This window comes from Callospermophilus lateralis, chromosome 9 (genome assembly GCF_048772815.1).
Source record: "Callospermophilus lateralis isolate mCalLat2 chromosome 9, mCalLat2.hap1, whole genome shotgun sequence".
NCBI classification, from domain to species: domain Eukaryota; kingdom Metazoa; phylum Chordata; class Mammalia; order Rodentia; family Sciuridae; genus Callospermophilus; species Callospermophilus lateralis.
In genome coordinates this window covers 17,623,735-17,649,758 of record NC_135313.1, presented here as the reverse complement: position 1 = coordinate 17,649,758, position 26,024 = coordinate 17,623,735, and the positions used below count along the sequence as shown (strand labels likewise).

Genomic DNA, 26,024 nt, shown 5'->3' with positions numbered 1-26,024 from the left:
CTGGTGACAGTGGGGGCAGGGCCTGGCGGTGGGACGCTAACCCTCTTCAGTCCTCTCAGATCACGTCCAGGCCTCCCCACCCCCTTTCGCCGGGACTCTCATTAACCGCTTCTCCTGCCTCGTTCGCGGCATAAATAACCCAGATAAATCAGCCGCCGTCCGCCCCCCGCCCCTCACCCCCGCACAGCCCGTTTGTCACCGCTGCTCGCTCACTAGCCAGGCCTGGCCCAGCCCAGCTTCCCCTTCCTTGTCCCTTCCTGCCCACGTCTGTCCCACACTGGCTCATACCCTGGTCCGCACCAGAGGCAGGTTTCTGGTCGGGGAGGGTGGTGAAGGGGTGTCTTCTGAGAGTAGGGGAGGCTGGGGACTCTCTGGAGAATGCTACCTAGGAGTTTGAGGGTCATGTGGTTTATTAATGGGGCCAGACAGATGGAGCTTGGGGCCTACACATGTAGGAAGGGCAAATGCAGCTTAGCTTGGGGGTCCCTGTCCTGTGAACAGAAGCCCCCTTGGAACCCTGTGAAGTTGAGTCCTGGGATGTCTCCAGGTCTCCCTTTGGGGTATTTTGCTCAAATAAAAGCCCTGTGCCTCCTCCCAGATTCATTGAGCCAGAACCATTCTGCCCTCCCTGCTACTCCTCATTCCTCTGCCCCCATTCCCAGCCCTGCCTCATCTAACCTCTGCCTCCTCACTGTCACAAAGCCTGGGGGTGGAGAATTGGACTGTGAACAAATCTGTGGAATGGGGACAATTGGAGGGCAGAGAAACTCCAGCTGAGACTTCACGTCCAGACCCTGCAGCAATGCCCCCAGCCCTTCTGTTCAGCCCAGGGTCCCTATCAGCCCCACCCTGTTTGCTCACCCCCAGCTCAGGTCCTGTCCAGCCCCACTTGGCTCTGATTCTTCACTACAGGGGGCAGCTGGTCCCCTGGGAGTGGGTGGGGGGAGCAGGGAGGGGATGGGGAGCTTGGGCGCAGGACTGGGGATGGGGGTGGGGAAGAAGCTGGGCCGGGCCCCAGGGACCAGCTGGGCAATGAGCCGGGGAAGCAGCCGGGAGGCTAAATGAGGGAGATTATCACCCAACTGCAGCCGGGCAGAGAGAGAGGCAGGCAGGGAAGCAGGGAGAGGCGGGGAGAGGGGACGGGGGGCCAGAGGCGACAGGGGTAAAGAGGGACAAGAAGAGGGCCAGCAGAGGCTGGAGAGGAGTGGATGGTAAAAACCAAATCAAGAGATGGGCTGGAAGGATGGGTGGGGGTGAGGGAAGACTCCTACCGAGCATAACCAGATTCCTGGAGATCTGGGAGACTGGAGGTGGGGACTTGGGGACAATTGGAGACAGCTGGCCATCGGGCAGTGGTGGGGGTGCAAGTGTAACTAACTGCTGTACCACGTCCAGGCAGCCTGGAGTTCCTCCACAGCCCCCCATGCTCCCCCTGTGCCCAGTTACCACCCAACTTCATTCCTTTTAGAGGTTGAAGCTTCCCTGCCATCCCTCAAGGGGAAAGGGGGTGCGATTTGGGCTCTGATGGAGGCCAGTATGTGATGGGAGAGTGTGACCCTGAGATCTCAGCAGATGACAGGGGAATTCAGGGACATGTACAGGCGCCAGGGCAGCAGTGAGTGCAGGGGAGAGCTTGGGGGGCAGCTCCCTGCTTTCTTGGCAGAGCCCCAGACTGAAGTAACCTTAAAAAAGCAATTAAATCACCTTTTTTAAAAAAACCTAGTAAAGAAAAATCAATATTGGGAGAAAGGGGAAGAGAGAAGGATGGGGAGGAGCGGTGGGGGGAGCTCTGGAAATGTCTGTTAAGTCTACCAGGGAGGGGAGAGCCTCGGAGGGGGCTGCCAAGGCATGGGGCATGGGGGCTGTCTGTGGTCACTTGGATACTTGAGTAGTAATGTGGCAGCTGCTTCCAGTGCCAATCTCACTTTCCCCTCTAGGATGTTGTGTCCCAGCCAGAGTCAGCACTGGACCCAACCCCAGGGGTCTTCTCAGTTTGCCAAGCTTCTGACCCTGACTCAGCCTCATGGGAATCTATGGGAAAACCCAGCTGTGGGACGCCTGGAAGCCACTTTGCTGAAAGGCTTGGAACAACCTAGTCAGGGCACCATGCATAACCAGGGTGGGTGTGTGGGCAGGCTCCATGCTGAGGTGACCCTGAGAGGACCTGACCTGGCCTTGCAGCCAGGGTGGCAGAGCAGCTCCCTGCTCCCTAGGGAACATCCTTGGGTCCCTCCCTCAGGTCCAGGCGGAGACCGCGGGGCCAGGTCTGACGCAGGGGAGGGGTGGCCGACGGGCAGCGGGTGGACCTCGGGCTCTAATCCCCAGCAGCTGCCGTTTCCCTCAGATCGATTCCCTTCTCACTTTTTTTTTCAGCTGCTGGTTCCGCGGCTTGGATCGATGGAGCCGCCTCCCCCGCCCCTTGGAGCTTCCTCTCCCTGCTGCTCATTAGCGCCCCGATTAATCAGCCCCCCCGTTCTTGCAGGGGACAAGTGCTTCCTCCCCCATGAGGGTTCACACTCTCACATGGGTCCCCCAGAGCACAAGCAGCTCATTCTTGCCACCCCTCACCCTGGGGGCCACAAATGTATCCCCTCCTGGCAGGCCAGCCAGGCATCCTTCCCCTGCCTGTGTTGACAGACCACGTGCCCACTTGCCCCTCCACAAGAATATGGCAGTCCCTCAGGGTTACCCTGCCCCCATTCTACCAAGTGACAGGGCACCCCTGGCATTGGTTTCCTGAGGATGGCATTCTCTCCCACTGAAAACCAGCACATCTTCTCGCTCCCTGGGAAACCTCTATCTGGGCTCTCCTCTACCTCCTTCCACATTTGAGAGTTCCCATTTCCTCCCTAGCCTATTCACCCAGCACCCCCCCCACCCCCAGCCTGGTTGTGGCAAGAGACTTGGCGGACATTTGGGGTGAAAGTGGCCATAGACATGCAAGTTAGCCAGGGTGGCCTCACTCCCAGTCGTATGAGTGGCTCAGGGGTTAGGGACAAGATGAGAGAGACAGAGCCAGTCTCCTGGAGCAGGGACAGGGATACAGTGGGGCATTGAAGTCGACAGCAAAGCTCTAGGGAAGCTAGAATCTTAGTGGAGTCACGGTTGTCCCCTAGTCTGTCTTGCCTGCCCTCTTCCTCCTTTCCCCTTCCTCATTCAAACAAGTGGCTCTCTCAAGGAGTTTTTGGAAGCTGTTGTGAGCTGGGTAGTGGGACCAGGTGTTGGCTGGAGTCCGGAGTCAGGGAGGCTGGGAAGTGGAGGACAGAGTTGGCTGACCCTCCATGGGGTGTGGTTCAGAAAAGTGGCAGAGGAGGTTGAGCGCTCTGGGTGTTGTTCTCTTGCCTGAGTGCCCTGGGAGTGGGACATCTGGGGCTCCCTGCAAGTGGCTAGGGTGTAGCAAGACTTTGGGGGATAGCCCAATCCCTGGATCCCTGTCCTGGACCAGGGGTTTTCCCCTCCCCTGGCCTGGCTCCTGCCGCCCATGCCGCCGGTGAAACGCTGTTGACATGTCCTGAATTATTAAGCACGGGGTGGGCTCCGGAGCACATGCTGAGCGGAGCGGCTGGGGCTGCGCGGCGTGGCGGAGCAGCGCTAGCTCCCTCGCTCACTCGCTCGCTCGCAGGGACACACGCAGGGGCTGACAGCTGTGCTGGTGCTGATAAGGGAAGCCACAAGGAGACGATCGAGGAGAGAGACAAGCGGCAGCAGAGGCAGCGGCGGCAGAAGCAGCACCAGGGCTGCGGAGCTGCTGGGAGTGGGAGTGACGCCCCCACCTCGGGCCCCCACCCTGTCCCTGTCCTCCTCCTGCTTGCCCTGAGTTTAGAAGAGCAGCCGCTGCCACCACCGCCACTCCGGAGGGCACCAGGGCTGCTGGCCAGGGAGGGACAGGGGCAGGGAGGCTCTGGCCAGTCCCAGCAGCCAGGGACAGATGCCGATCGAGATTGTGTGCAAAATCAAATTTGCTGAGGAAGATGCGAAACCCAAGGAGAAGGAGGCAGGGGATGAGCAGAGCCTCCTGGGGGCTGCTCGGGGGGCAGCAGCCCCCCGGGACCTGGCCACCTTTGCCAGCACCAGTACTCTGCATGGGCTGGGCCGGGCCTGTGGTCCAGGCCCCCATGGACTGCGCAGAACCCTGTGGGCACTGGCCCTACTCACCTCGCTGGCTGCCTTCTTGTACCAGGCAGCTGGCCTGGCCCGGGGCTACCTGACCCGGCCTCACCTGGTGGCAATGGACCCTGCTGCCCCAGCCCCAGTGGCGGGCTTCCCAGCTGTCACCCTCTGCAACATCAACCGCTTCCGGCATTCAGCACTCAGCGACGCTGACATCTTCCACCTGGCCAATCTGACAGGGCTACCCCCCAAAGACCGGGATGGGCACCGTGCTGCTGGCCTGCGCTACCCAGAGCCCGACATGGTAGACATCCTCAACCGCACTGGCCACCAGCTTGCCGACATGCTCAAAAGCTGCAACTTCAGTGGGCATCACTGCTCCGCCAGCAACTTCTCTGTGGTGAGTTCTGCCAGCTGGGCTGCCTGGCCTGGGGTGGTGAGGCTGGCGTGGGGCGGGGGTGGTACGTGAGGGCATCCTCAACGGGGCTTCCCTTCCTTCCGCCACCAGAGGCGGGCCTGGTGTCTCCCCAACCGGTGTTTCCCTCTGGCTTCCCAGCCCTGGAGCGGTGGACAGTCCTAGGGACTTACCCCAGTGCTGCTGCTCCTCTTCTTGGTCCTGCCGCTGCTGCAGTACCCAGGGCTGGAGGCCAGGGGTTAGCCTGGGGTGAGCCCAGGGGTCTTGAAGCTGGTCAGCTAGCAGGGAAGGGATGTACCCTCCCAAGGCTGGACTGACTGATCCCCACTTTGCTCTTGCTCCCCTTTTCTTCTGGAGCAACTGAATTCTTCTCCCCCCCCAAATGAAGGTGAAAGGGAGGGGTATTTGGGGGGCTTTGGCTAGGGAAGGACTCAGGGCTGCCTTCTGGGGAGCTGGCCCCGCTGGCAGACTGGATAGAGATGGTCTTCGTGTACACTGGGTGCCAGTGTCTCTTCTGTCCCTGTGTCTCTCACTGCCCCCCTTCACGGATACCCTCACACATCCCTCTTTCATGCTCCCCCCAGCTTCGCCTGCCAGTGGCCCCCTCCATCCCCTTGTTGCTCCCTTGCCCGGCTCTGGCTCCTACACTGAGGATCACTCATTCACTCTGTGTGCATAATTCACCCTCAGTGCTAGCACACGCACATGCACGCGCGCACACACACACACACACACACACACACACTCCTACTGCTTGGGGACACAGTTTCCTGCACACTCCCTCTCACACGCACTCAGTGTCCCTGTCACTCCACTCACATGCACACCTGCACGCCCACATACCCACACGCCCAGAGAGCTATTCAGCTCCATGCCCATATTCCAGCTCCTAGCTGCCAAGGATGGGGTCATGCTGTGGGTGCCATTTCACCTCATGACGCCCCTTCATCTACCCCAAGTGCTGCTCCCCATTCTCCACGCAGAGATTGCTGGCGCCATCTCTCACACATGTAGGAACACAAACACATGTACCCTGGCTGGGAGTGTCGGCTCGGGCTGCTCTCCCTGCACACCTCCCACAGTCAGGTGTGTGAGTGCGAGGGGTGTGTCTGGTGTACTGTCTGTCTATCACCAATCCGTTCACCCACAGTCACAGGCTCTCTATTATTCACGGTGCTTGAGATGGCTGTCCCCAGTCCACAGTTGACTCGCAGCACTGTGTGTATCTGTGTTTTCATCCTCGGTACCAATGCCCATGCAGGTGCAGATGTGTGGTGTCAACACGGTGCCCACTCAGGCCAGCCTCCAGCAGCAATGGGGACTTTCCTTCCTCAAGGCCCAGCCCCCAACCAACCCCAGGCTTTCACTCACTTGCTGCCTCAGTGTCACCAGGAAACATACTCCAACCAGGTCCTGGCCCCCACCATGATTGCTGTCTGGGGCCTCCTGACATTGGGTGGGGGCAATTAGATGGCAACAGAGAGCCAAGAAGGAGAGGATTGTGCTGGGAGCAGAGTCAGAGGGCATCAGCCCATTGTCTGGCTGTACACCTTGTCTTCTAGGAAAACTCACTGCTCCTCAAAGGCAAGCCTGGGAGGGTCCCTGAGGAGGAGGTGGGATATAGAGTATGTGGCCTCTAAGATCCATGGGGCTCCTCTGTCCTGCAGCCTCACCCCTCCTTGTTGCAGGGGTCCAGTCTTAGCAGGTGCTGTTGGGGCAGAAATCAATGGGGTCTTTGTGTCCCCTAAGCAAGCTAGAGCAGGAGTTTGTGTCTCAGGCCCTTGTTGGGGGTGGGCAGGAAAGGGGAAGGGTAATGACATATCAGTGGGAGGGAAGGGGAGAAAGAGATGGAGGGGGGCTGAGGAAGTAAAGAGAGGGAGCCAGAGTTCCTGCCTAGCCTCCAGGGAGGGAGGAGGTGCCTGGAGGATACAGGGACAGGGAGTCCCCTGATCAAAGCTGGTGAGTCCCTGGAAATCCCGGGAAGGGCTGGGAGGAGTGAGGGTGGATTTCCCACAGGCCTTTTGCTACCCTGGGGCTGCAGAAGAGAGGACAGAAGTTGTGGGTCTCAGCTCTGGGGCTGCAGCAGGATAACAAGGGGAGGAGGAGCAAAGCAAGTACTGGGGGGTGAGTCCCCTTTGGGGTTCCTATTCTCCATGTCAGATCTAGATTCATACCCTTATGCCCATACCTTGTTCCCATCTGCTGAGTGTAACTTCCCTTGGATCTGACACCTTCGAGCTGAGCCTGCTGCAAATGCACCAGGGTCTGGAATTAGAGATTGAGATGGGGCCCATGATCCGCGGCCTCGGGGAAGATGAGAGCATGTCATCTGGGCAAAACTGGAGAAGGGACATGAAGACATTGCGGTGTCTGGTGAGGGCATGAGGTCTGTAATTGTCTCTGTGGAGAGGACATGGAGTCCATGTTGGGGATGTGTGGGGTCTGTGATGGGGAGATGGGTACCTGAGACAGTTGGTGGGGAACATGGAAGCAAGTGGGTCATGAAATGGTCAGTGACGGCGACAGCCTTCAGTAAGGGGCTATTATGTGTTTTCTGTTGCTTTCCCTGTTTCCTCTTTCCCACTCCCCACTCTGCTGTGACCTTTCCTCCGGAATCCAAGTTAATAAATGTCACATTTTCCAGCCTATTTTTACTCCTGGTAATGCACCCTCCCCCAGTCCCCTAAGCTGCTGCTCTTGTTTCTGTTACCACTGCAACTGCTCTCACCCGGTGCTCCCAGATAGCCCCTCATTCACTCCCAGGCAGTCCATCAACATGGAGCTCGGTGTACCTACTATGTGTTGGGATCCCTGCTTGGAGTTGTGGGGGACAGCAAAGAAGAGAAGCCCTAGTCCCTGGTCCCTGTCCTCAAGCAGCCTACAGTCCCATGGTAGAGCAAGGACAGGGATGCTCAAAAACTTAAGCAACCATGCAAGAGTTAATCAGCCATGCAAGTGGTGTCATAAGGTGCCAGGATTAATTGCCAGATGAGGTGCATGGATAGGAAGAACCTGAGTTCAGAGAGAGAGGCCACTTGGGCTGAAGAGGGCTGGGGAGGCTTAAGGGATGAGGCAGGATGAGGCAGGCTGGTCACGGTGTGGAGAGGAGGAGAGGGGGGAGGGGAAGAAGAGAGAAGAGGATGCTGGGGCTGGGGGTGCTCTCCCTCCACACTGCTCTCCTCTAGCTAGTCCCCAGCTCTCCTCCTCTTTCCCTTTCCCTTTCCCTGCCATGCTTAGTCTCACACCAATCCACTCCCACTTATACCTCCTACTTTCTCTGTCACCTATGTGTTCCCCTGCCAATTTGTAGATGGTTCTCTCTTTCTTCCCCATTCCTACCACCATTTGCTCCAGGGGTCCTGTGCCCCAAGCCCCAATTCCACTTTCACTACCAGGCTCATGCCCAGCCTGCCCACTTTCTGGAAGACAGGCATCACCCTTTAGCTGTACAAAGCCAAGGCGGCTCTAAAATTCAGCATCTCCTCTTAGCTAGAGACTGTACCTGGAGAGGTCAACTGTGTGAGTTCTGGAGTCTCCTGATTGTGTGGATTTGAACCTTGGCTCTACCCTTTCTGCTGTATGGCTTTGGGGGGACCTAAAAATGCTTCTGGGAGCTTCGGTTTTTATATTCATTAAATAGGATATTAGAACCTAAACATTTAGGGTTGTCCTAAGGATTAAAGAGATGCCTGAAGTGCTTAGCACGCTGCCTGGCACCCACATCCTAGGCACTCTGCAAGTGTCAGCTGTCAGAAACGCCACCAACCCTGCTCCTAGCTATCTTTAACCTGACTGTTCACAGCACCACCTACTGGTTTTGGACCCCTGGCATTGTTGCTGCTGTCCATCACCTGGTCTTCCCTCCCTGTTACCCTCGGGCCCAAGTCCTCCTCTGTGCCGTCGTATCATTTCTGTTTGATTCAAATAGGCACGCACATGTGCATATGTGCCAGAGTGTACGCACACTCTAGGTCAGTGCTAGCTAAAAGAACATTCTGTGATGACAGAAATGTCCTGTGTCTGTGCTGTCCAGCATGGTAGTCACTAGCCATACGCAGCTGATGAGTATTTGAAATGTGATTAGGCATGTGTGGCTAGTGGCTACTGTCTTGGACAGTGCAGCTCTTGATGATTCTAGGAATGAGGTTCAGACTGCCTGGCAGGCTGGAATTAGAACTGGGATCAAGGACAAACTGTAATGGCTGCAGGCTATGAACTACTGTTCAGGCTGAGGTACCAGGCTGAGCTGAGGAGGGTGCCTGGGGCACTGGGGCATCTAGAAACACCTTGCAAACCAAGGGACCTTTTTTCCCAGGTGCAGATCAAAAATTGGCCTTTCGTCTTCCATTCCACTTCTAGGAAAATTGAGGCATGGAGGAGCGGGAGAGTCCCTAAGGAGGGAGGTGTAGGACCCAGACCTTCTTCATGGGGGTTTAGAAAATTCCTGGAGGGGTGGGAGACAAGGGCCCTGTGGGTGCCTCACTGTCTCTATCCCCTCTTGGCTCCCAGGCTTCCCTCCCCCTCCCAACACTCCTTCCCCACAGGCTGGTGACTGCCGTGACTATTAATCACTCGCCCTGTTCTCTTCCTCTCTACTAATCAGGCACAATTAGACAAGGCCTCTTCCAGCTGGGCAGTCCCCCTCCCTGCCCTCCTCCCTCTTCTCCCAGCCCTACCCAGCCGCCACCCAGGGCAGCTCTGATACAAGAGGAAGAGCATGTAAGCCTTCTCTCTCTCTTTGGCTGCCCAAGTTCCCCGTTTGGGGCTCCTCAGCAATCCCCTCCTTCCATCCAAGCTTCCCCCTTAGCCCCTTCAGTTTCTTTTATGGTCAGACCAGTACTGATAGTCTCTACTCCCCGCAACACTAGACCCCCTGCCCTTGGCCATGGGAGTGGCCACTCCATGATCCATCCCAACTCCATTCTTTTGCTTTTGGGTCTGAGAACCTAAGGGCTACTTCTAGCCTTTGTTGGCTCTGGAAGGATTCCCAATTGGCTGGGGTTGGTTCAAGCCTCTTATATACCAGATGAGCTCTGACCCCCATACCCTATGTCCTCTGTCTCCTCTGGTACCATCCTCTTTCAAGGTGTGAACCTTGAACACAATTAGTTCAACATCTAGTTCAGGGTCAGTCCTTCAGGAGCCAGGCAGTCAGGTCAGGGAGGGAACACAGTGGGGAAGGGAGGGGTCTGAGGAGAACTAGAGATTACTTAACAGAATGGACAGCTGCTCTTCATTTCCAGTTAACTGGAGGGTGCCCAGTTAACATGAGGGTGCCCAGTGTTGGAAGGTTTCCTATTTTTGTCCAACTAAGGCCCAAATCTTGCTTATTTTAATATTTTTTTTTCTGATATAAAAAACAGCAAGGGCTGTCTCCAACTTACCCGGAACCCAGTGTGATCGCTGGTCCTGCTCACCACTTACTCCAACACTGGCTGCTGTCCCTTAGGCCCTCCTGCAGGGGGCGCCTCAGTCTGGCTACTTTAGCAGTGGAGTTGGTGGACCAGGATTTGGATGGTGTGGTCCTGCAAGGAAGGGCAGAGATTGTTACTGTCACAGAGGGCTGGTCTGCAAGGGCAGTGGGGAGGGTCATGAGGAACATGCCCCACCCGGCCCCACTCAGCAGCCCCGTGGCCTCTTCATTAATCAGGAATCAGCCCTGAGCTGGGCTCATTATCAGCTCAGCTTCTCCTGGCACTGCCGGAAGATGCTGATTAGCATTTGAAGAAATGGCCCCCACGTACTGTTCCCCTCCTGTCCTCCCTCTTTCTTCCCTACAGTATTCCTTCCTGGACACCCATTCCTGCCCTTCAGCTTCCCAGGAGCGATCTGCTCCCTCTTGTGGTTGGTGGCAGGGCTGCCTCTGTTAGATCAGGGCTGGGGGCAGAAAGAATCAGGAATGTAGGGGATCCCAGGGAGCACTGAGCGCACCCAGCCTCAAGGTTATTCCTGCTGAGGCCCCTGACTCAGTGGTTCAGTGGGTCCTACTGGGTGGGGGAGGGAGAGTGGGGGATGGAACCTGAGGGTGGTTCAGGAAAGATGCACAGACACCCTGGAGGAAGATGAGAGGGCAGCCTCAGGCTGGGGGTTAGCAGTGTTGCCTGCCCTTCCAGATTCTTCTGCTCTTCTGCATCCCACCTCCTTTGAGCAGCTGGGCAGAAGAGGTGGGGACAGCCAGCTTGGTGGGCAGGAGGCCTGAGGGGAGAAGACCTACCAGGGCATTTTCTTGTTGTCATTTTTTGCAAAACATGGTAGAGGCTTAGGATCTTCAGAGCCACCCCAGATTTGGGGGGGGGGGGGTTGGGGGGTGGTGGACAGGGACCCTGAGGGTGGGGACAGGAAGATTCCCCTGCTTTGTGTTTTCCAGGAAGGTGGTGGGGGTGTCTGTATTTCTTCTTTGGGTCCCCAGGCTGGGGGCTGGCAGCTCTGGAAATCCAACCCACCCCTCAAATGTTCACGGTGCCCTTGGGACACTCGTTTTGGTTGGAGGGGAAGCAGTTCCAGAGAGATAGGCATAGGCTGCGGCAGCCGAGGCAGCAGCGAGAGTTCAGAGAGGAGCCACGGGATGATTAAGGGGAAATGGAGGATTGATTTAGGAGGAAAGATTAAAGGAGCTAAATCCGTGGCGCTTGGCTCAGCGGTGACTAAGCGTGGACAGGATAATAGCTTACAAATGTGTGAAAGGTGTAAATACCAAACGGGGGGAGGGGAGGCGGCTAGGCGGGCCAGGGGAGCGGGGCCAGGGGGCTGGGCAGGCCCCGGGAGGGCTGGGACCCCAGGGTGACTGCTCCGTGGCGCTGGCCCCTCCCCAGCGGGAGTACAAAGCACAGAAACCCGGGGTAGGGGTTTCGTTTCTGAGGCTCCGCTTTTCTGGGCCTCGACTGACCTCCACGTCTCATTTCTGCCCGACGAGGCACCTGAGGTCCCGGGTTCAAATCCCACCCGCGTTCCTCGGTGCCCCTGAGCACCAGACCTTTAGGCTATCCCCACGCCCGCCAGCCACCCCCAGCTCTGCAGACATCTCCTCGCGACCCTCTCCAGGCTCTCCGGGCTCCCGCCCCCTCGTCCCTCCCTGGCCGCGGCGGGCGGCGGGCGACGGTGTCTCCCTCCGCCGTGGAAGCCTCTGGCGCTGCTGTGTGCGCGGAGGTCACTTTGCCGAGGAGCCGGGAGCCGAGGGAATGCAAATGAGGCAAACCCAGGGAGGAGAGCCGAGGCGCCCGGAGGAGAGGAGGAGACGGGAGGAGGGCGCTGGCGCGGTGATGGATGCCTGCCCCGCAGGAGCACGCGCGGGCGTGGAGAGTGGGCCCGGTGCGGCTCTGGGCTGCGGGTGGGCCAGGCCTGGGCTTTCAGGGTGGGGGGTATGCGCGGGACAGCAGTGGGGGCTTGGGGGCCGGTCAAAGTTCCTGGTGGGCACACAGCCACCCATGGCTGTCCCCAAGGCCACCTCAGCTTTGTTAGGAACTGGCAACTCACATCCGGCGTGGGTGTGTACTCCGCAGTGTAAGCACAACTCTTAGCGACAACTTTGCATGGGAGGGGAGGTCAGGGAAGGACTTAATAACCAATTAAAAATATTCTCGCCTGAAAAATTGATTTTCTAGGGTTTAAGGCCTAAGCGTGGCTGCCAGGGGAACATGGTTGACTGTCCGGCCTCCTCCTTCCAGTTAGAAGCTGGCGCTCCCTGGACCTCCACATTCTTCCATCATTCTTCCACCGCTTGAGCTCCCTGCTCAGAAATCTCAAGGCCTTGCTGGTCCTCCTTCCATCCACCACAGTGCTCACATTTACATTTGAACAAACACAGTGACCATTGCTTCTCAGACTCACCTTAGGAAGGAAGTCTCCTTGAAAAGCTCATGGGTGATAGTGGGGACTAGGGGCTGTGTTGACCATAAGGCAATGGAGACCTACACCATTCACATGACAGCCAGGACCCCTGGAGGGGATAAGTGTATTCTCTGGTCTTGACTGTGACACAATCCCTATGCCCCTCCTGGGCAGTGGAAGGTAGCTCTTCCTGACCCTCTAACCCAATGGTCCTGTTCCACCATCAGAGGGCTTGACTGGGCTTTGACATCATAGCATGGACCACAGCTAATAACCTCTACCTGTGATAGGATTGTTGGATTTTTGTGTTTTCTTCTTGTTTGTAGACCTGACACTTAGAATTTGCCTGGCATGTAGTGCTCAACACTTTTTGAATGAATGAATGCCCAAGGGCCGGATGGCAAATTCCCTAAAGGCAGAGACTGTTTTGTTCTATGATGCATCTGTACAGGCTTCACCAATAGTATTGGACACATGTTGTTTGAACATCCACCTTTCCTTGAGCACCTACTGTTTGTAAGTGCTGTGTGCCAGGTGTATATTGCACAGTGGCTGAATGCAGACTCTGGGCCAGACTGACTGGTCCACCAATCTACCATACTACATGACCCTGGCAAGTTCTTTATCTGTGCCTCCATTATCTTGTCTGTACAACAGAGACAGTAGGGATACTCCTATCATTTCTGTCAGCATTGACAAGCAAATTTATGTAAAATACTTGGACTGTGCCTGACACAGAGTAAGCACTCATTAAATGTTAGCTGATTCTAATATGTTATGTAATTATCTCTTTCTTCATAACACCTCAGAGAGGTGCCTATTTAAAAAAAAAAATTTTTTTTTAGTTGTAGTTGGACACAATACCTTTATTTATTTATTTTTATGTGGTGCTGAGGATCGAACCCTGTGCCTCACATGTGCTAGGCAAGCACGCTACCACTGAGCCACAACCCCAGGCCAAAGGGTGCTTATTTTGATTCCCATTTTATAGATGAAAAAATGGAAGATCAGAGCAGTTAAAGCCCATGGACTTAAGGGTAAGGCCTGCTGGTAAACGAGGCTAGGCTTTCCAGCTGGTAGGACAACCGTATCTATATCAGAGCCTGCGGGATTTTCTCTGACAAAGTGCCATCCTCTGAGCAGCTTCCAAGTTCCAGAGAAAGCCTTACCAAGGGGCATGCTGCCCTGTGAGGGTGGGCCCAGTGAGAATCCAAATCAGAGCTGCTGTACCATCTCTGCAGGAAGCTCCATTTCCCAAATGGGCTCACCTAGCATACGTCACTCTGAATTTCTCTAATCCTCACTCCTAATTTTAGGAAAATGAATCACCACTCCCCTTTTATAGAGGCACAAGCTGGGGCTCAGAGAGGTTAAATCAAGCTCCTAAGGTTCTTTGCCCAAGATTGGTGGAAGAGGCAGGATTTGAACCCTGTTTTGTTAGGCTCCAAAATGAGATACACAAAATGAGACTTCTGTGTATCCATTTCCAGTATGACATCCAATGGGCAATCCATGCCCTATCTTGGTTCATATTGGTCTATACAACTCCCATTACTAATATTGAGGCCTCATATACATAATTTCATCTTGCAAATGCCTTTTTTTTTTTTTTTTTTTTGAGATTGGATGTCACTCTGTTGTCCAGACTGGCCTTGAACTCCAGGGCTCAAGCAATCCTCCTGCCTCAGCCTCCTGAGTAGCTGGGTCTACAGGTGCACACCATCATGCTTGGTCTCTTATCTCTTTTGAGACTTACAACTACCCTGTGAAATGTCAGGCAGGAATTTTTGTCCCCACTTGAGAGATGTGGAAACTGAGGTCTAGAGAAGTTGATAAATCACTTGGCTAACCAAGGCCACAAGCTGTTAATGGTAGAGCTGGAGCTGGGACCAGCATTGACTGACTCCCAGAGAAGTGGCTGAAATGAGTGGAGAATGCTGGTGCTTATAAGGGAGGTGGGACTGTGTTCCAGTTTTGAATTTGTCAGTTTCCTGTGTGCACTTGGACTTGGACCTTGTCATCTTTAGGCTTCTGTTTCAGTCTTGGGCAAAGAAGGGTTGGACTGAGTGACATCGAAGTTCTGACTGGCATAAACACCCAGAAGTTTTGGGTTGGTGCCATTTTTCTTTCTCTGCTCCTGGAGGATAAAGAAGGAGGAGGCTTTGATCCTGGTCACTCCTGAGTAAAGCCAGGTCTGGGAGCTGTCTGACTGCAGAGTGCAAGACTCAGTCCAGGGAGGATGGAGTTGCACCCCCTTCCACTGGCCCACCCTGGACCTCGGGGTATTGTAGTGGTAAGAGAGGCCCAAGTGAGAAGCATGGGGGTGGACTTATCGGAGGAGGGCTGGTGGAATTTGGGAGAAGGAACTACCATGGAAAAGTGAGTGGGAGGGCGGGTGCCAGGGTTTTGGCAGAAGCAAGGTGCCCAGAAGGTGGTGGAGATAAAGCCTGGGCTGCAGATTAGCTCTGGGATTAGCCCAGTCTGGTCTTCACTGCTCCTGGCTGCTTCTTATCTCCTGAAGGCCCAGGGCCCTCTCCCCCACAGCTCTGAGCCCTGGCCCTGCTAATTGCCTATTAACCCTGTGGGCTCTGTGACTGCAGGGAGAATGAGGGACTGGGGAGGGCTCCTGGAGAAGCCAGCCAGCCAGCCAGCCAGGGAGAGCTATCTGAGGAAATAGGAGCTGTGGATAGATGGAGCTCAGGAGGCTGAAGGAAGCAATCGCTCAGGGGAGCAAGCTCTGGACAGATTGCTCCCAACTTCTGATCATTGTCTCAGACAGACCCAGAGAAGGGGGAGGAGAAGAAGGAGGGGCACCTGGTGGGGATGACCTCAGGCTCAGGGGATAATCTCAGAGGAAGACAAGAGACAGAGATCAGGCAGAGAAGAAAGCAAGTGAGAGAGGCAGAGGGCAGAGGACAAAGAGGCCAGGGGGCCTCCACACAATGTAAGAGAAAGACAGAGGCTGGGGGGAGGGACAGGCTGACAGAGGGCAGAGAAAAAGTCTAGACAGACAGTCGATCAGGTGCCAGAAACAGATAGACCAGGGATAGAGAAGCGTTGGAGAGACAGAACAAGATCAGAAAACAGAGGCTGGGGAGGCGGACTCAGGCTGGGCTCCAGGCCAGCTCTGTAGGGGACAGAGAGGTAGTCAGAAGGGACCGGCAGAGGATTGTCCAGAAAGGAGGTGGTAGAGGGGATCCAAGAGAGTCCTATGGAGAAGCTGTTCACCCTGAGTTCAGAGGGGCCTCTGGCAGGCCATAAGCTCCGGGTAGGGTCAGGAAGTGGGCCTGGGAGCCCAGGCAGAGAGAAGGAAGGACCAGACCAAGAGAGGTGATCGGCACAGGGTGCAGAGGCTGAGGAGTGGTGTGGGTGGGTGATCTGGAGAAAGCCCCACTGCCATCAGGACACTTCTTGGCCTGGGACTTTCCCCTCTAATTGGGCCATGGACTCTTAACCCCTGTCCACATGCCCTCCTTCCAGGACAGTCCATGTGGCAGGAGCAGTGGACTGCCAGTGGGACCTTGTGGCTGAGCAGCCGTGCCGTCTCCATGGAAGAAGCTGTGGGCTGTGCTGCCACCAGAGTTCTGCCACTTAGGAGCTGGCGGCCCCAGCGACGCTGCCTGGGCCAGGGACTGTCTCCGGGGCAACGCTGTGCTCTGCTCAGCAGTGGGGCCTGACCTGGGCTGTGCAGGTGGCCTGTCCTTTCCGCCTAGCCTGTTCATTCCCTGCAGAGGGACTCTCTTAGGCCTGGACTACTTCTACCTACCTCCCTGCACAACCACCTCAAGGGCACATGTGTCCCACAATCACCCCCTTCCCAAGCTAGGGATTTGTTCCATCCTGTGTGGGGCTGGCTGAGCATCCTGTAGCGTGTGTCCCTCCAGTACTGCCCCACCCAGGATCAGGAGCCTCCAGAAGTCACTCACTCACTGAACACCCATCTACCCACCAGGTATTTCGTAAGCACCTACTGTGCCTTCACAGGGGTCTGTTCTGTTTGCATCTTGCCCGTCATTTACTTGCTGGGTGCCCAGTCACTTTCCTTCTCTGAGCTTCAGTTTGTCTCATCGCTAAACAGGGGGCAATGACACTTACCTCCTGTGGCTTCCTTGGAGGCTCAAAGGAGAAAACAGATCAAAAGCATCTATCAGAGGACCTGGTAGGAAGTGGGAGTGTTTGATGGCGTTTGCCTTCCTCTGTCGCTCACCTCTCCTCTGCAAATCTCGTTGGGCTCTGGGTATGCCAAGAGGGAAACAGGACTCCCAGCCTCAGAGAGTTCATCCCCCCATTCTTGGGTGAGGTTGAGCTTCCAAAAGATCTTGGCATTGCCTGGCAGTCAGGGCTCTGCCAAGGTGGTATGAGAGTGGAGGGGAAATGAGTGAACTGCTCATCTCCCAGGTCCCCCACACAGTTCAGGCCTTGTTTATCCTCTCAACTGGAGCATGCCCTCAAAACTGGCTGTGTCAGCAAGAGCTGATTCCAGCATCTTCTTGGCTGGAAATAGTATGAGGTCAGGCATGTTGAGATTTGTATGTGTGTGTCTTGCTGGGGATTGAACCCAGGGCCTCACTCATGCTAGGCAAACACTCCACCACTGAGCTACATCTCCAGCCCTTTTTATTTTATTTTGAGACATGGTCTCCTTAAGTTGCCCAGGTTGGCCTCAAATGCTATCCTCCTGCCTCAACTTCCCAAGTAGTGAAATTACAGGCATGTACCACTATGTCCTGCTCACTTTGAAATTTTTGCAAATACTTACATATTCCCCCCATCTACATTTTCCCACCACCAGGGACCCAGGAATCTTGTACCCAGCCCATTTGGGGTTCCTCTACCTCTGGTGACATGTTGAAAGAACACAGGTCTTGGTTAGACCATTTTGCTGGCCTCTTACCCCTTCACCTAACATCTTTCTTCTCACAGTGTGGTCAGCAGGTTATTAGAAACACAGAATCTCAGTCCTGCCCAAATCCAACCCTATCTATTAAATCAGAATGTGCACTTTAAAAAAGTCCCCAGATAGCCAGCTTTACGCCATAGCACGTGCCTGTAATCCCAATGACTCAGGAGGAGAGATCCTAAGCAACTCAGTGAGACCCTGTCTCAAAACAAAACAGAACAAAAAATAAAAAGGGTTGGGGATGTAGCTTACTGGTAAATGCCCCTGGGTTCAGTGCCCAGTACCAAGAAACAAGAAGAAATAAAAAGTTCCCCAGGTGATTTGTGTGCACATTGGAGTTTGAGAAGCACTGATCTTGGAGATCTTGGCATATCAGCTTAATTATCTGAGCCTTGATTTCTTCATCTGTAGAATGGGGAGATAATAATACCAACCTCATGGTATTATGTTTTTCATGAGGATTCAATTAAACAGAGCATGTTCAGTCAACACTGCCCAGGGCATATCAAGGGCTCCTGGAACTGTGGGGCCTACTCCAGGCCCTCAGATGGACACAGGCAGGGAGGACACAGATGAGAGCAGGGGTGATATAGATGGGGATCAAGAACTGGAATGCAGAGGCTGGGCGGGGGACAGGTGAAGCACTAAAAAGCAGCAGATATGGAGAGAATGAGTGCAGAAGATGCAGAGGAGTGGAGCAGAAAGGAAAAAGGTACAGGGGAAAAGACACATGGGGTCGCATCCTGTCTCATTTCACCTGGATGGAGGAAAAGCCTCTTGAGGTGGAGTGAGCTTAGGGTGGGAGAAGCTAGAGCCTTGCCCATGGCTGAGTTCCACCACTCCTGCTCACCAGCTGTGTCACCCTGGGCAAATCACTTCACCTCTCTGAGCTGCAGTTTCTTCATCTGTAATAATAGAGATAATAAACCTACCTGATACCAGAGAGGCTGCGTGGATGAGATGGAGCAGCAGTAGATGTTGCCCCATTTTGTAAACTCCAAGCTACTTGTTATGCGTGTGTTTTTGATTTAGGAATCAGGCAGGGTAGCCTACTGGATGCAAGAACTGCCTGAGGGAGAGGAGCAGGGTGGGATCCCTGGAGCACTCAGGCTGGGTGGTTGACCCAGCGACAGAGGGAGGACTTAACTCTGCCCCATGAGATGTCCCCCGGACCCCCTAGGCTCTGCTACGATCTCTGCACTTCACTGCCCTCAACCCCGCCTCTCTGTCCCTTCTGCCCTCTCCTCCGCAGCGAGGCCTCCAGGAGATCTTTTCCTTCGACACAGCTTCGTGCCATTTGTCCCAGCTTTTACAGTGTGAACATGTTCCGCTGAGGAGCAGGGAGGGGGAGCGCAGGAGCGTGATTGAGTGCGCTGACCTCCTGCCCCCAGGGAAGGTGCTGCCTGTGATGGGTTTGACCCAGGGGCTTGTCTCTGTGGGGTGAGCCTGGCAGGAGGAACTAGATCCACCTCTCCCTCGGCCGCTTTCCCACCCCAGCTGCCGCGCAACTCTGGCTCAATCCCCAGCCCGAGCCTCAGCTTCTATCTCTGGGCCGTCAGCGCCATCTGGTGTCCATTCCGGAGAATCCTCCCCAAAGGAATAGGGAGAAGGACTTCGCTCTGCAGTTAACAGCTTACCTAAACATCGCTTGTGCTCCGCACTGGGGCAAGAGAGGAAGATATAAGGCAGGCTCGCTGCTCCTGCGAGGCGTGCGCTCTGGTGGTGGTGGTGGGAAGGCGGACAGGTAGACGAACCAGATCATCTCAGGTCTTGGTAACTACCTGAGCAGATCAACAAACTGAACATGTGTGTGGTGTATGAGCGAGAAGCTTAAGCTCAGGCTTAACAGCTGTGCCAAGAGTGTGTGTGTGTGTGTGTGTGTGTGTGCGCGCGCGCGTGCATGTGAGTGTGCATGCGCTCACTTGTGCATTCCAGGAGAGTGAACAACAACAACAAAGACCAGAGGGGAAAGGAGGGGCAGATGTTTGAAGTTGTCACAGATCCAGGGGTGGAGGGGCAGGAGAGGCAGGCAGGGGTTACATCATATGGAGACTTTCAGGCTAGGAAAGGAACTTGACTGCATTTTCTAGAAAAATGGGAATCCATGGTTGTTTTTTAAAAATAAAATTTATTTCATTGTGTATTTGAGGTGTATAACATGATGGTGTAGGATGCAGATAGTAAAAGCCAGCAGGTGGTTTGATGGCATCTAAGTGTTCTGGCTGCTGTGCAAAGGATGGAGGGGCAGGGATGAATGAAGGGAGATCAGTTAGGAAGAGATGATGGGGGCGTCACCGGAGAGAGAACAGAAATAGAGGGATTCTGTCTCAAGCAGAATTGCTGGGGACTTGCTGCTGGATTGGATGTAGGGTGAGGGAGATGGAGATTTTAAGGATCCTCACTTGAAAAACAGATAGCAATTATGGGACCCTCTATTCAGAGAGGAGAATGGTGGTTGGGGACAGGATATTGAGATGATATCAAGAGTTCTGGCATTGATGTGTTGTAAATTCGAGCTTCCCTTTAATCATCAAAGGGGCATGACAGTAGAAAAGATGGAGCTCAGGGGAGAGTGGACTGTACATTAGTTGCTTTTATAATGGCCTTTGGGGCAGGGGTGGCCTTTGGGCAATAGGGAAAGAGAATTTTGGAGTTGTTTCAGCTCCTGGTCTCTCACCTTGCCCCCCTCCAGGTCTATACTCGCTATGGGAAGTGTTACACCTTCAACGCGGATCCGCAGAGCTCACTCCCCAGTCGGGCTGGGGGCATGGGCAGCGGCCTGGAGATCATGCTAGACATCCAGCAGGAGGAGTACCTGCCCATCTGGAGGGAGACAAGTATACAGGCGGGAAAGGGACAAGGGCCAATCTGGGGACTGGGGTCTGGACCCTCTGTCTGGGATAGGTTTCCAAAGATTTTCATCTCTGCTGTGTAGATGAGACATCGTTCGAGGCAGGTATCCGGGTGCAGATCCACAGCCAAGAGGAGCCACCCTATATCCACCAGCTGGGGTTTGGTGTGTCTCCAGGCTTCCAGACTTTTGTGTCCTGCCAGGAACAGCGGGTGAGCACTCCCAGCTAGTCCTGGATTAGGCATGGGGTTGGGCCTCCATGATCAAAGGGGGTCCCAACAAGGCCTGCCTTCCAGAGGCTCACAGCCCACCAGGTCCCTTGGTCCTTGCTGTGGCTTTGGGCATCAGGAAGGACTCCTGGCCTTGACCCCTTCATGCCCTACCTCTGCAGCTGACCTATTTGCCCCAGCCGTGGGGCAACTGCCGGGCAGAGAGTGAACTCAGGGAGCCTGAGCTGCAGGGCTACTCAGCCTATAGTGTGTCTGCCTGCCGGCTGCGCTGTGAAAAGGAGGCCGTGCTTCAGCGCTGCCACTGCCGGATGGTGCATATGCCAGGTAGGCACCCCACCCCCAGCTGGTCCTCTGTGCCACTCTGCGGGGCTCCATAACTTCTGGGAATGGGGATGTGTGCTTAGGTACCTGCAGGTGTACAACATATGCCCATGTCTTATAGCCATGAGAGTGTGCTTGTGTACATGCTTGGGATCTTCTGCATGTTTTTACATAGACATTTGGGAATGTATGTTAATATGTATTTGTGCATGTGTGTGCTTATGTACATGTTGTGTGCATGTGTATTTTGGGGTATTGTATGCTTGTGCTCAAATAAATTGCATACCATGTATATATGTGTGTGCAAGGATGCATATTTACAGGCATAAATGCACTTTCACGCTTATGTGCAGAAGTGTGTATCAGTTCATCTGTGCATGTGTATGTGCAAACATGTACATTCGTGTACATATGGTGCATGCATGCCCACACTGGGTGTATGGTAAAAGAGGGAGGGGAAGGGATTGTAGATTCCAGGAATAATGTTTTCTCCTTTCAGGCAATGAGACCATCTGCCCGCCAAATATCTACATCGAGTGTGCCGACCACACACTGGGTCCGTGCTGCCTCCCCTCTCCCTCACCTCTTCATCACCCTCTTCATCTCTCTGTCCACCCTTTCCCTCCCTGTCTTGGCTCCTCTCCCAATCTCTCTCTGGAGGATTCTTCCTGGGACTTGAGCCTTATCCCATACCTCAGGGGTGTCTGAGAACCTCTGCAGGTGCAGACACTTGGGTAAGTGATGCTCACAGGGTGAGGTTGCAGAGAGCCCAGGACTGGGGCTGAAGGGCTGGGCTTCCAATCTTGGTTCAGCCAATGAGCTCAACTTCTCTGAGAAAGCAAAATGACTTCTTGCCTCAGGAAGAATACGTTGCTGCCTGTCGGTGTGAGCCAGGCAACCCCATCTGTCCACAGGTCTCGCCTGATTTGCAACTCACCCATCCATTCATCCATCGATTGATTCATTCATTCTTCAGACCTTTACATTCCTCTGGGGTGCTAGAGGTGGGAGTGCAACAAGAGTCCAGCCCTTGATGAGCTTACAGCCCACCTGGGCTGTGACACAGTGGGGATAGGGAGCCTGGGGGTGCTACAAGGCCCCAAGGATGGTCATGCAGCCCCAAGGAGGGCAGGAAAGATTCCTAGGAGAAGTGAAATATAGCTGAGCTTGAAGGGTGCATGAGAGTCAGCCAGCTGCAAAGGACATGTTTTAGGTGATGGGAACAGTGTGCACTAAAGAGCTTTCGGCCAGAGAGTGTGCTTTGCTAAGGCCAGAAAGGTCAGTGTGGCTGAAGGCAGAGAAGGAGGGGCTGACAGAATGGAAGGGGAGGCTCTGGGAAGCCAATGAGGGCTTAAGGCAAGGCAGGAATGCCACTGAACCTTCCAAAGGTGAGTCTGATAGGACTTGAAGCAGGGGCACTGGCCACAGCTCATTGTAATAATTCAGAAGTGATAGGACCCTGGGGGATGGGCCTGGGGGGCAGGGCGAGAGGCTGCATGGCAGACTGGCACATGCAGATCTTCTTTGACCTCCACACCACCTGCATCCATTCAAGGGGTGGTTGAAGAGTGTTCAGTGAAGGAACAGATGTGTGATCAGGGATAAGGGAGGTGAGAGCCCACAGAACTAGAGAAACCAGGGAGCCTTCACTCTCCCAGGTCCAAATCAGGCAGGAAGGGAGCACCATGGAACCCAGACAGAGACTTGGGGCAGAATGATGATGGCAGGTGAGGGGGAACCACAACCTCTGCCAACCTACAGTCTGACAATCAGGAAGTCATACCCTGGCCTCTCCTACCTCACATCCTCTGACCCTGCCCAATCCAAGGCCAGAGGGCAAGAGAGTCTAGGTGATTCATTTGACAAACAGCCTCCTGGGGATGGAACAAGAGAGAGGAGAGTGGAGAATAGATCTGAAGGCATGTGTGGAGAAACCCCAGCACAATGAGCTTGCACATCTTGTCTGCCTGTTTGTTTTGTTGTCTGTCTGTCCATCCATCCTAGCATCCTCTCTATACTTACTTGTGTGTCTGAGGCCTCGTGGTTGATTGGTTTTGCAGATGGGCTCTGACCTCCCTCTGAGCATGGGGCCTCCTTGACCCAGGGGCTGGGAGCAGAGGGATAAACCTATGGGAGGGTGCTGTGGGTTCTCCTACACCTGCCTTCTTGGTTTTTCTAAAGCTGGTCCAGCAAGAACTCCTGGCCAGTGTCCTCTAGGAAGTGCTAGGGCTGGCTCTCAGGGTGGACATGCCTGCCTCAGGACAACCCCTGTGCCTCCTCCCTGCAGCTAGTGGGCTTGTGGGCCACTCTCCCCTACTGCAGTTGATACCTCTGTGTTGCAGACTCCCTGGGTGGGGGCTCTGAGGGCCCGTGCTTCTGCCCTACCCCCTGCAACCTGACCCGTTATGGGAAAGAAATCTCCATGGTCAGGATCCCCAACAGGGGCTCAGCCCGGTACCTGGCGAGGAAGTACAACCGCAATGAGACCTACATACGGTATGTGCCTACTTATGGGTTTTGTGTGTGTGTGTGTGTGTGTGTGTGTGTGTGTGTGTATGGAGTCTGCCTTCAATAGGCCTGGTACATTATGGAGACTGAGAGTGGGCTGGATATTCATGTTTGATGAATCTTCTTTGCCAGGAATGATGTTCACAATTCTTTTCTTCTGACTACCCATCCTTTAAGTCCCATATTGTATCCACCTCTAGGAAAGTACTTCCTGGCCCAAATGTCCTCTCTCAGCTCCCACAGCCTCCTGTACATATCCCTGCTGTTGCATGGACTCCACTGTTTTAAAACCTTTTATATGTCTTTCTTCCTGGCAACCCCAGAGCCATTAAATACCCAGGGAGTGAACTGCATGCTGACGAAGAAGAGGGTGGGTGGGAGAGGCACGGGGAGGGGCTGTACTGAGCCTTGAGTCTAGTACTGCAGCCAGTCAACAAATACTAAGCATGGTCTACATGCCAGGCCCAGTGCTGGGTGGTGGGTACAAATAATTCTGATACAAAACCTACGTGCCACATTTGGAACAAGCCACATTTGATGGTGTTATGCTGGTTTTCAGACCCTGATGGGGGAAGGAAAGTAGGGGAGGCATGAGTTGGGTCTTTGAGGACTCTGGGTTGCAACCTTGGGGGAGAGAGGGGAGGCTTCTTAGTGGAGAACTGTAGAGTGGTGGGTACTCAGAAAAGCCTGAGCAGCAGGAAGCCTGTGTGGAGGGAAGCTCAGAAGAAAACTGGATAAGAAGACACAATGTAACAGATCCGGGGGGACAGCCTTGAAAGACTAATGAGCAGTAGGGAACCACTGAAGGTTCTTAGAGAGGCATAAGGAAGAGGCAAGGTGAAGATCCTGCTGATTTTGAAGAGATAGGAGACAATACTTCAGGCCTCAGAGGTCTCTTGGGCCTTTGCCTACCATTCAAAATATGAAGCTAATACCTCGGGGACTACCTCCCCTCATGGCCCTTGAGAGTCTGAGAGGGTGGTCACAAGCTCCCCAGCACACAAAGGGTATTCAGATCAGAATCTGCCGGAGCTGAGTTGCTCCTGCCAGCTATCTCCTCAGGAAGAGTGGCCCTGCAGATACCTTGTTTTCTTTTTCCACAGGGAGAACTTCCTGGTCTTAGACGTCTTTTTTGAGGCCCTGACCTCTGAAGCCATGGAGCAGCGAGCAGCCTATGGCCTGTCAGCCCTGCTTGGTGAGACCTAGCCCCTGCCCCTGCTCCCATGGGCTGGATCAGCCCAAGCTGCTCCCTCTGACCCTTCCCTCCTGATCCCCAGGAGACCTCGGGGGACAGATGGGCCTGTTCATTGGGGCCAGCATCCTCACGCTGCTGGAGATCCTTGACTACATCTATGAGGCAAGGGAGTCAGGAACAAGGATGTGGGGGAACAAGCATGTGGGAGACCCAGAGCTGGGTGGGCAGGCTCCTAGTGGAGCTGGTCTGGCTGGGCAGTCAGCTGGAGCTGGGCCTGACTGGCTGGAAGACCTGAGGGCCCTGAGGAAGCAGAAGGGTTTGGCCAGAATGATGTGGGATCTTACTGGGGAGTTGCTGGGCAGCAAGTCCTATAAGTCAGCCCTCTTTTTACCAAATTTCCTGAGCCCGCTTCTATACCCCACCCTGACCCTCAAGGTGTCCTGGGACCGACTGAAGCGGGTATGGCGGCGGCCTAAGACGCCCCTGCGAACCTCCACTGGAGGCATCTCCACTTTGGGGCTGCAGGAGCTGAAGGAGCAGGTGAGGGCAAGCTCTTCAGAGTTTGCAACCAGTGCCCTCTTCAGGACCTAACATCCCCCCAGAATTTCTGAAGGGCCCGAGGGGACAAGGAAAGGCTGTTGCTTGAGTCCTCCCGTTCTACTCCCTCTTCATCCTACAGAGTCCCTGTCCAAGCCGGGGCTGTGCTGAGGGTGGGGGCGCCAGCAGCCTGCTCCCCAACCACCACCACCCCCATGGCCCCCCCGGAGGCCTCTTTGAAGACTTCGCTTGCTAGGATGGTGCTGTGTTAGAAAAGCCCCAAGAGTCCGGAACCCCTCCCTGGATCCCCAATATTATCTCCTCCTGCTCCTGGGACAGAAGGCCTGGGGGCAGCACAAGCTAAGAGGTGCAGGCGGTGCTCACTGAGGGCCAGGACACAGTTCTTGCTCTCACCTGATCCTTGCCTCTGCTGCTCTTTAGGAGGGTCTCCCCACCCCCAGGGCTGGTGCCCAGGGAGGGTTGGGGACTAGACCAAGGGCCCCTGTGAAGGGGGAGGAAAGAATAGAGAGGGAGGTGGAGATGGAGCCCACCCCTGCAGGGTGGAACCCTCTGTACATTTGTATATATTTAGGGAAGACAGGGTGGGGGTGGGGTACATATGTAGAAGGTGGGTGGGGCTACAGGGGTGGGTGATTCCAGGACAGCCAGGGTCCGAGAGCCAATGTCAGCAGAAGAGGGCAAGTCCCTGGGACTCAGGTGTGCTGGGCTAGTCCTACTTCCTCCTCTCCAGGCTCAGTTTCCCTCTTGGCAGGGGGAGTGGGTAGCCCAGCAGGTCTGGCCTAGCTCCCAGTCCCCTTGCACTAACCCCTCCCCAAGTCCTCTCCTCAGGGAGCGGGTAGACCTTTCAGAGCTTGACTGAGCTTGGGTTGGGGTGGGAAGGCAACCCTCCCAGGCCTCTCTCCCTCCAGACTGGTTTTATAAAGTATTGACAAAATTATGAATAAAGAAGCATAAAGAATTCTCTGAGTGTGTGTGTGAGACCTAACATATGCCAGTGGCTGGGGCTGGGATGGGCATGCTCATGACTTGGTCCCCCAAAAGGAAATGCAGTCCCCAGCAAGAACAAGACACCTCCATCCTCAGGATCAACCCCCCACTTCTCCAACCCC

The 26,024-nt window shown here is 54.8% G+C and overlaps 1 protein-coding gene across 2 annotated transcripts; it reads left to right on the top strand.

Moving 5' to 3' along the window:
• The first annotated feature begins 3,546 nt into the window (after positions 1-3,546).
• Positions 3,547-25,150, top strand: Asic4 (acid sensing ion channel subunit family member 4). 2 transcript variants are annotated; one of them, XM_076866136.2, is made up of 10 exons: positions 3,929-4,510; positions 19,945-20,089; positions 20,188-20,315; positions 20,495-20,657; positions 21,154-21,210; positions 22,997-23,150; positions 24,266-24,357; positions 24,440-24,519; positions 24,793-24,897; positions 25,037-25,150. In XM_076866136.2, exons 1-10 carry the CDS (start codon positions 3,929-3,931, stop codon positions 25,148-25,150), a joined length of 1,620 nt encoding a protein of 539 aa, XP_076722251.1. The 2 variants fall into 2 exon arrangements, with proteins under 2 accessions (XP_076722250.1, XP_076722251.1); XM_076866135.2 differs by lacking the exon at positions 21,154-21,210 and having other exon boundaries at positions 3,547-4,510.
• The last annotated feature ends 874 nt before the right edge of the window (positions 25,151-26,024 follow it).

Bases quoted from the DNA above. Each gene is read 5' to 3' on its own strand.
- Asic4 (XM_076866136.2), top strand. From the start codon at position 3,929: ATGCCGATCGAGATTGTGTGCAAAATCAAATTTGCTGAGGAAGATGCG. The intron at 4,511-19,944 runs GTGAGTTCTGCC...GCCCCCCTCCAG, and splicing joins CCGCCAGCAACTTCTCTGTG to GTCTATACTCGCTATGGGAA. The intron at 24,898-25,036 runs GTGAGGGCAAGC...TTCATCCTACAG, and splicing joins TGCAGGAGCTGAAGGAGCAG to AGTCCCTGTCCAAGCCGGGG.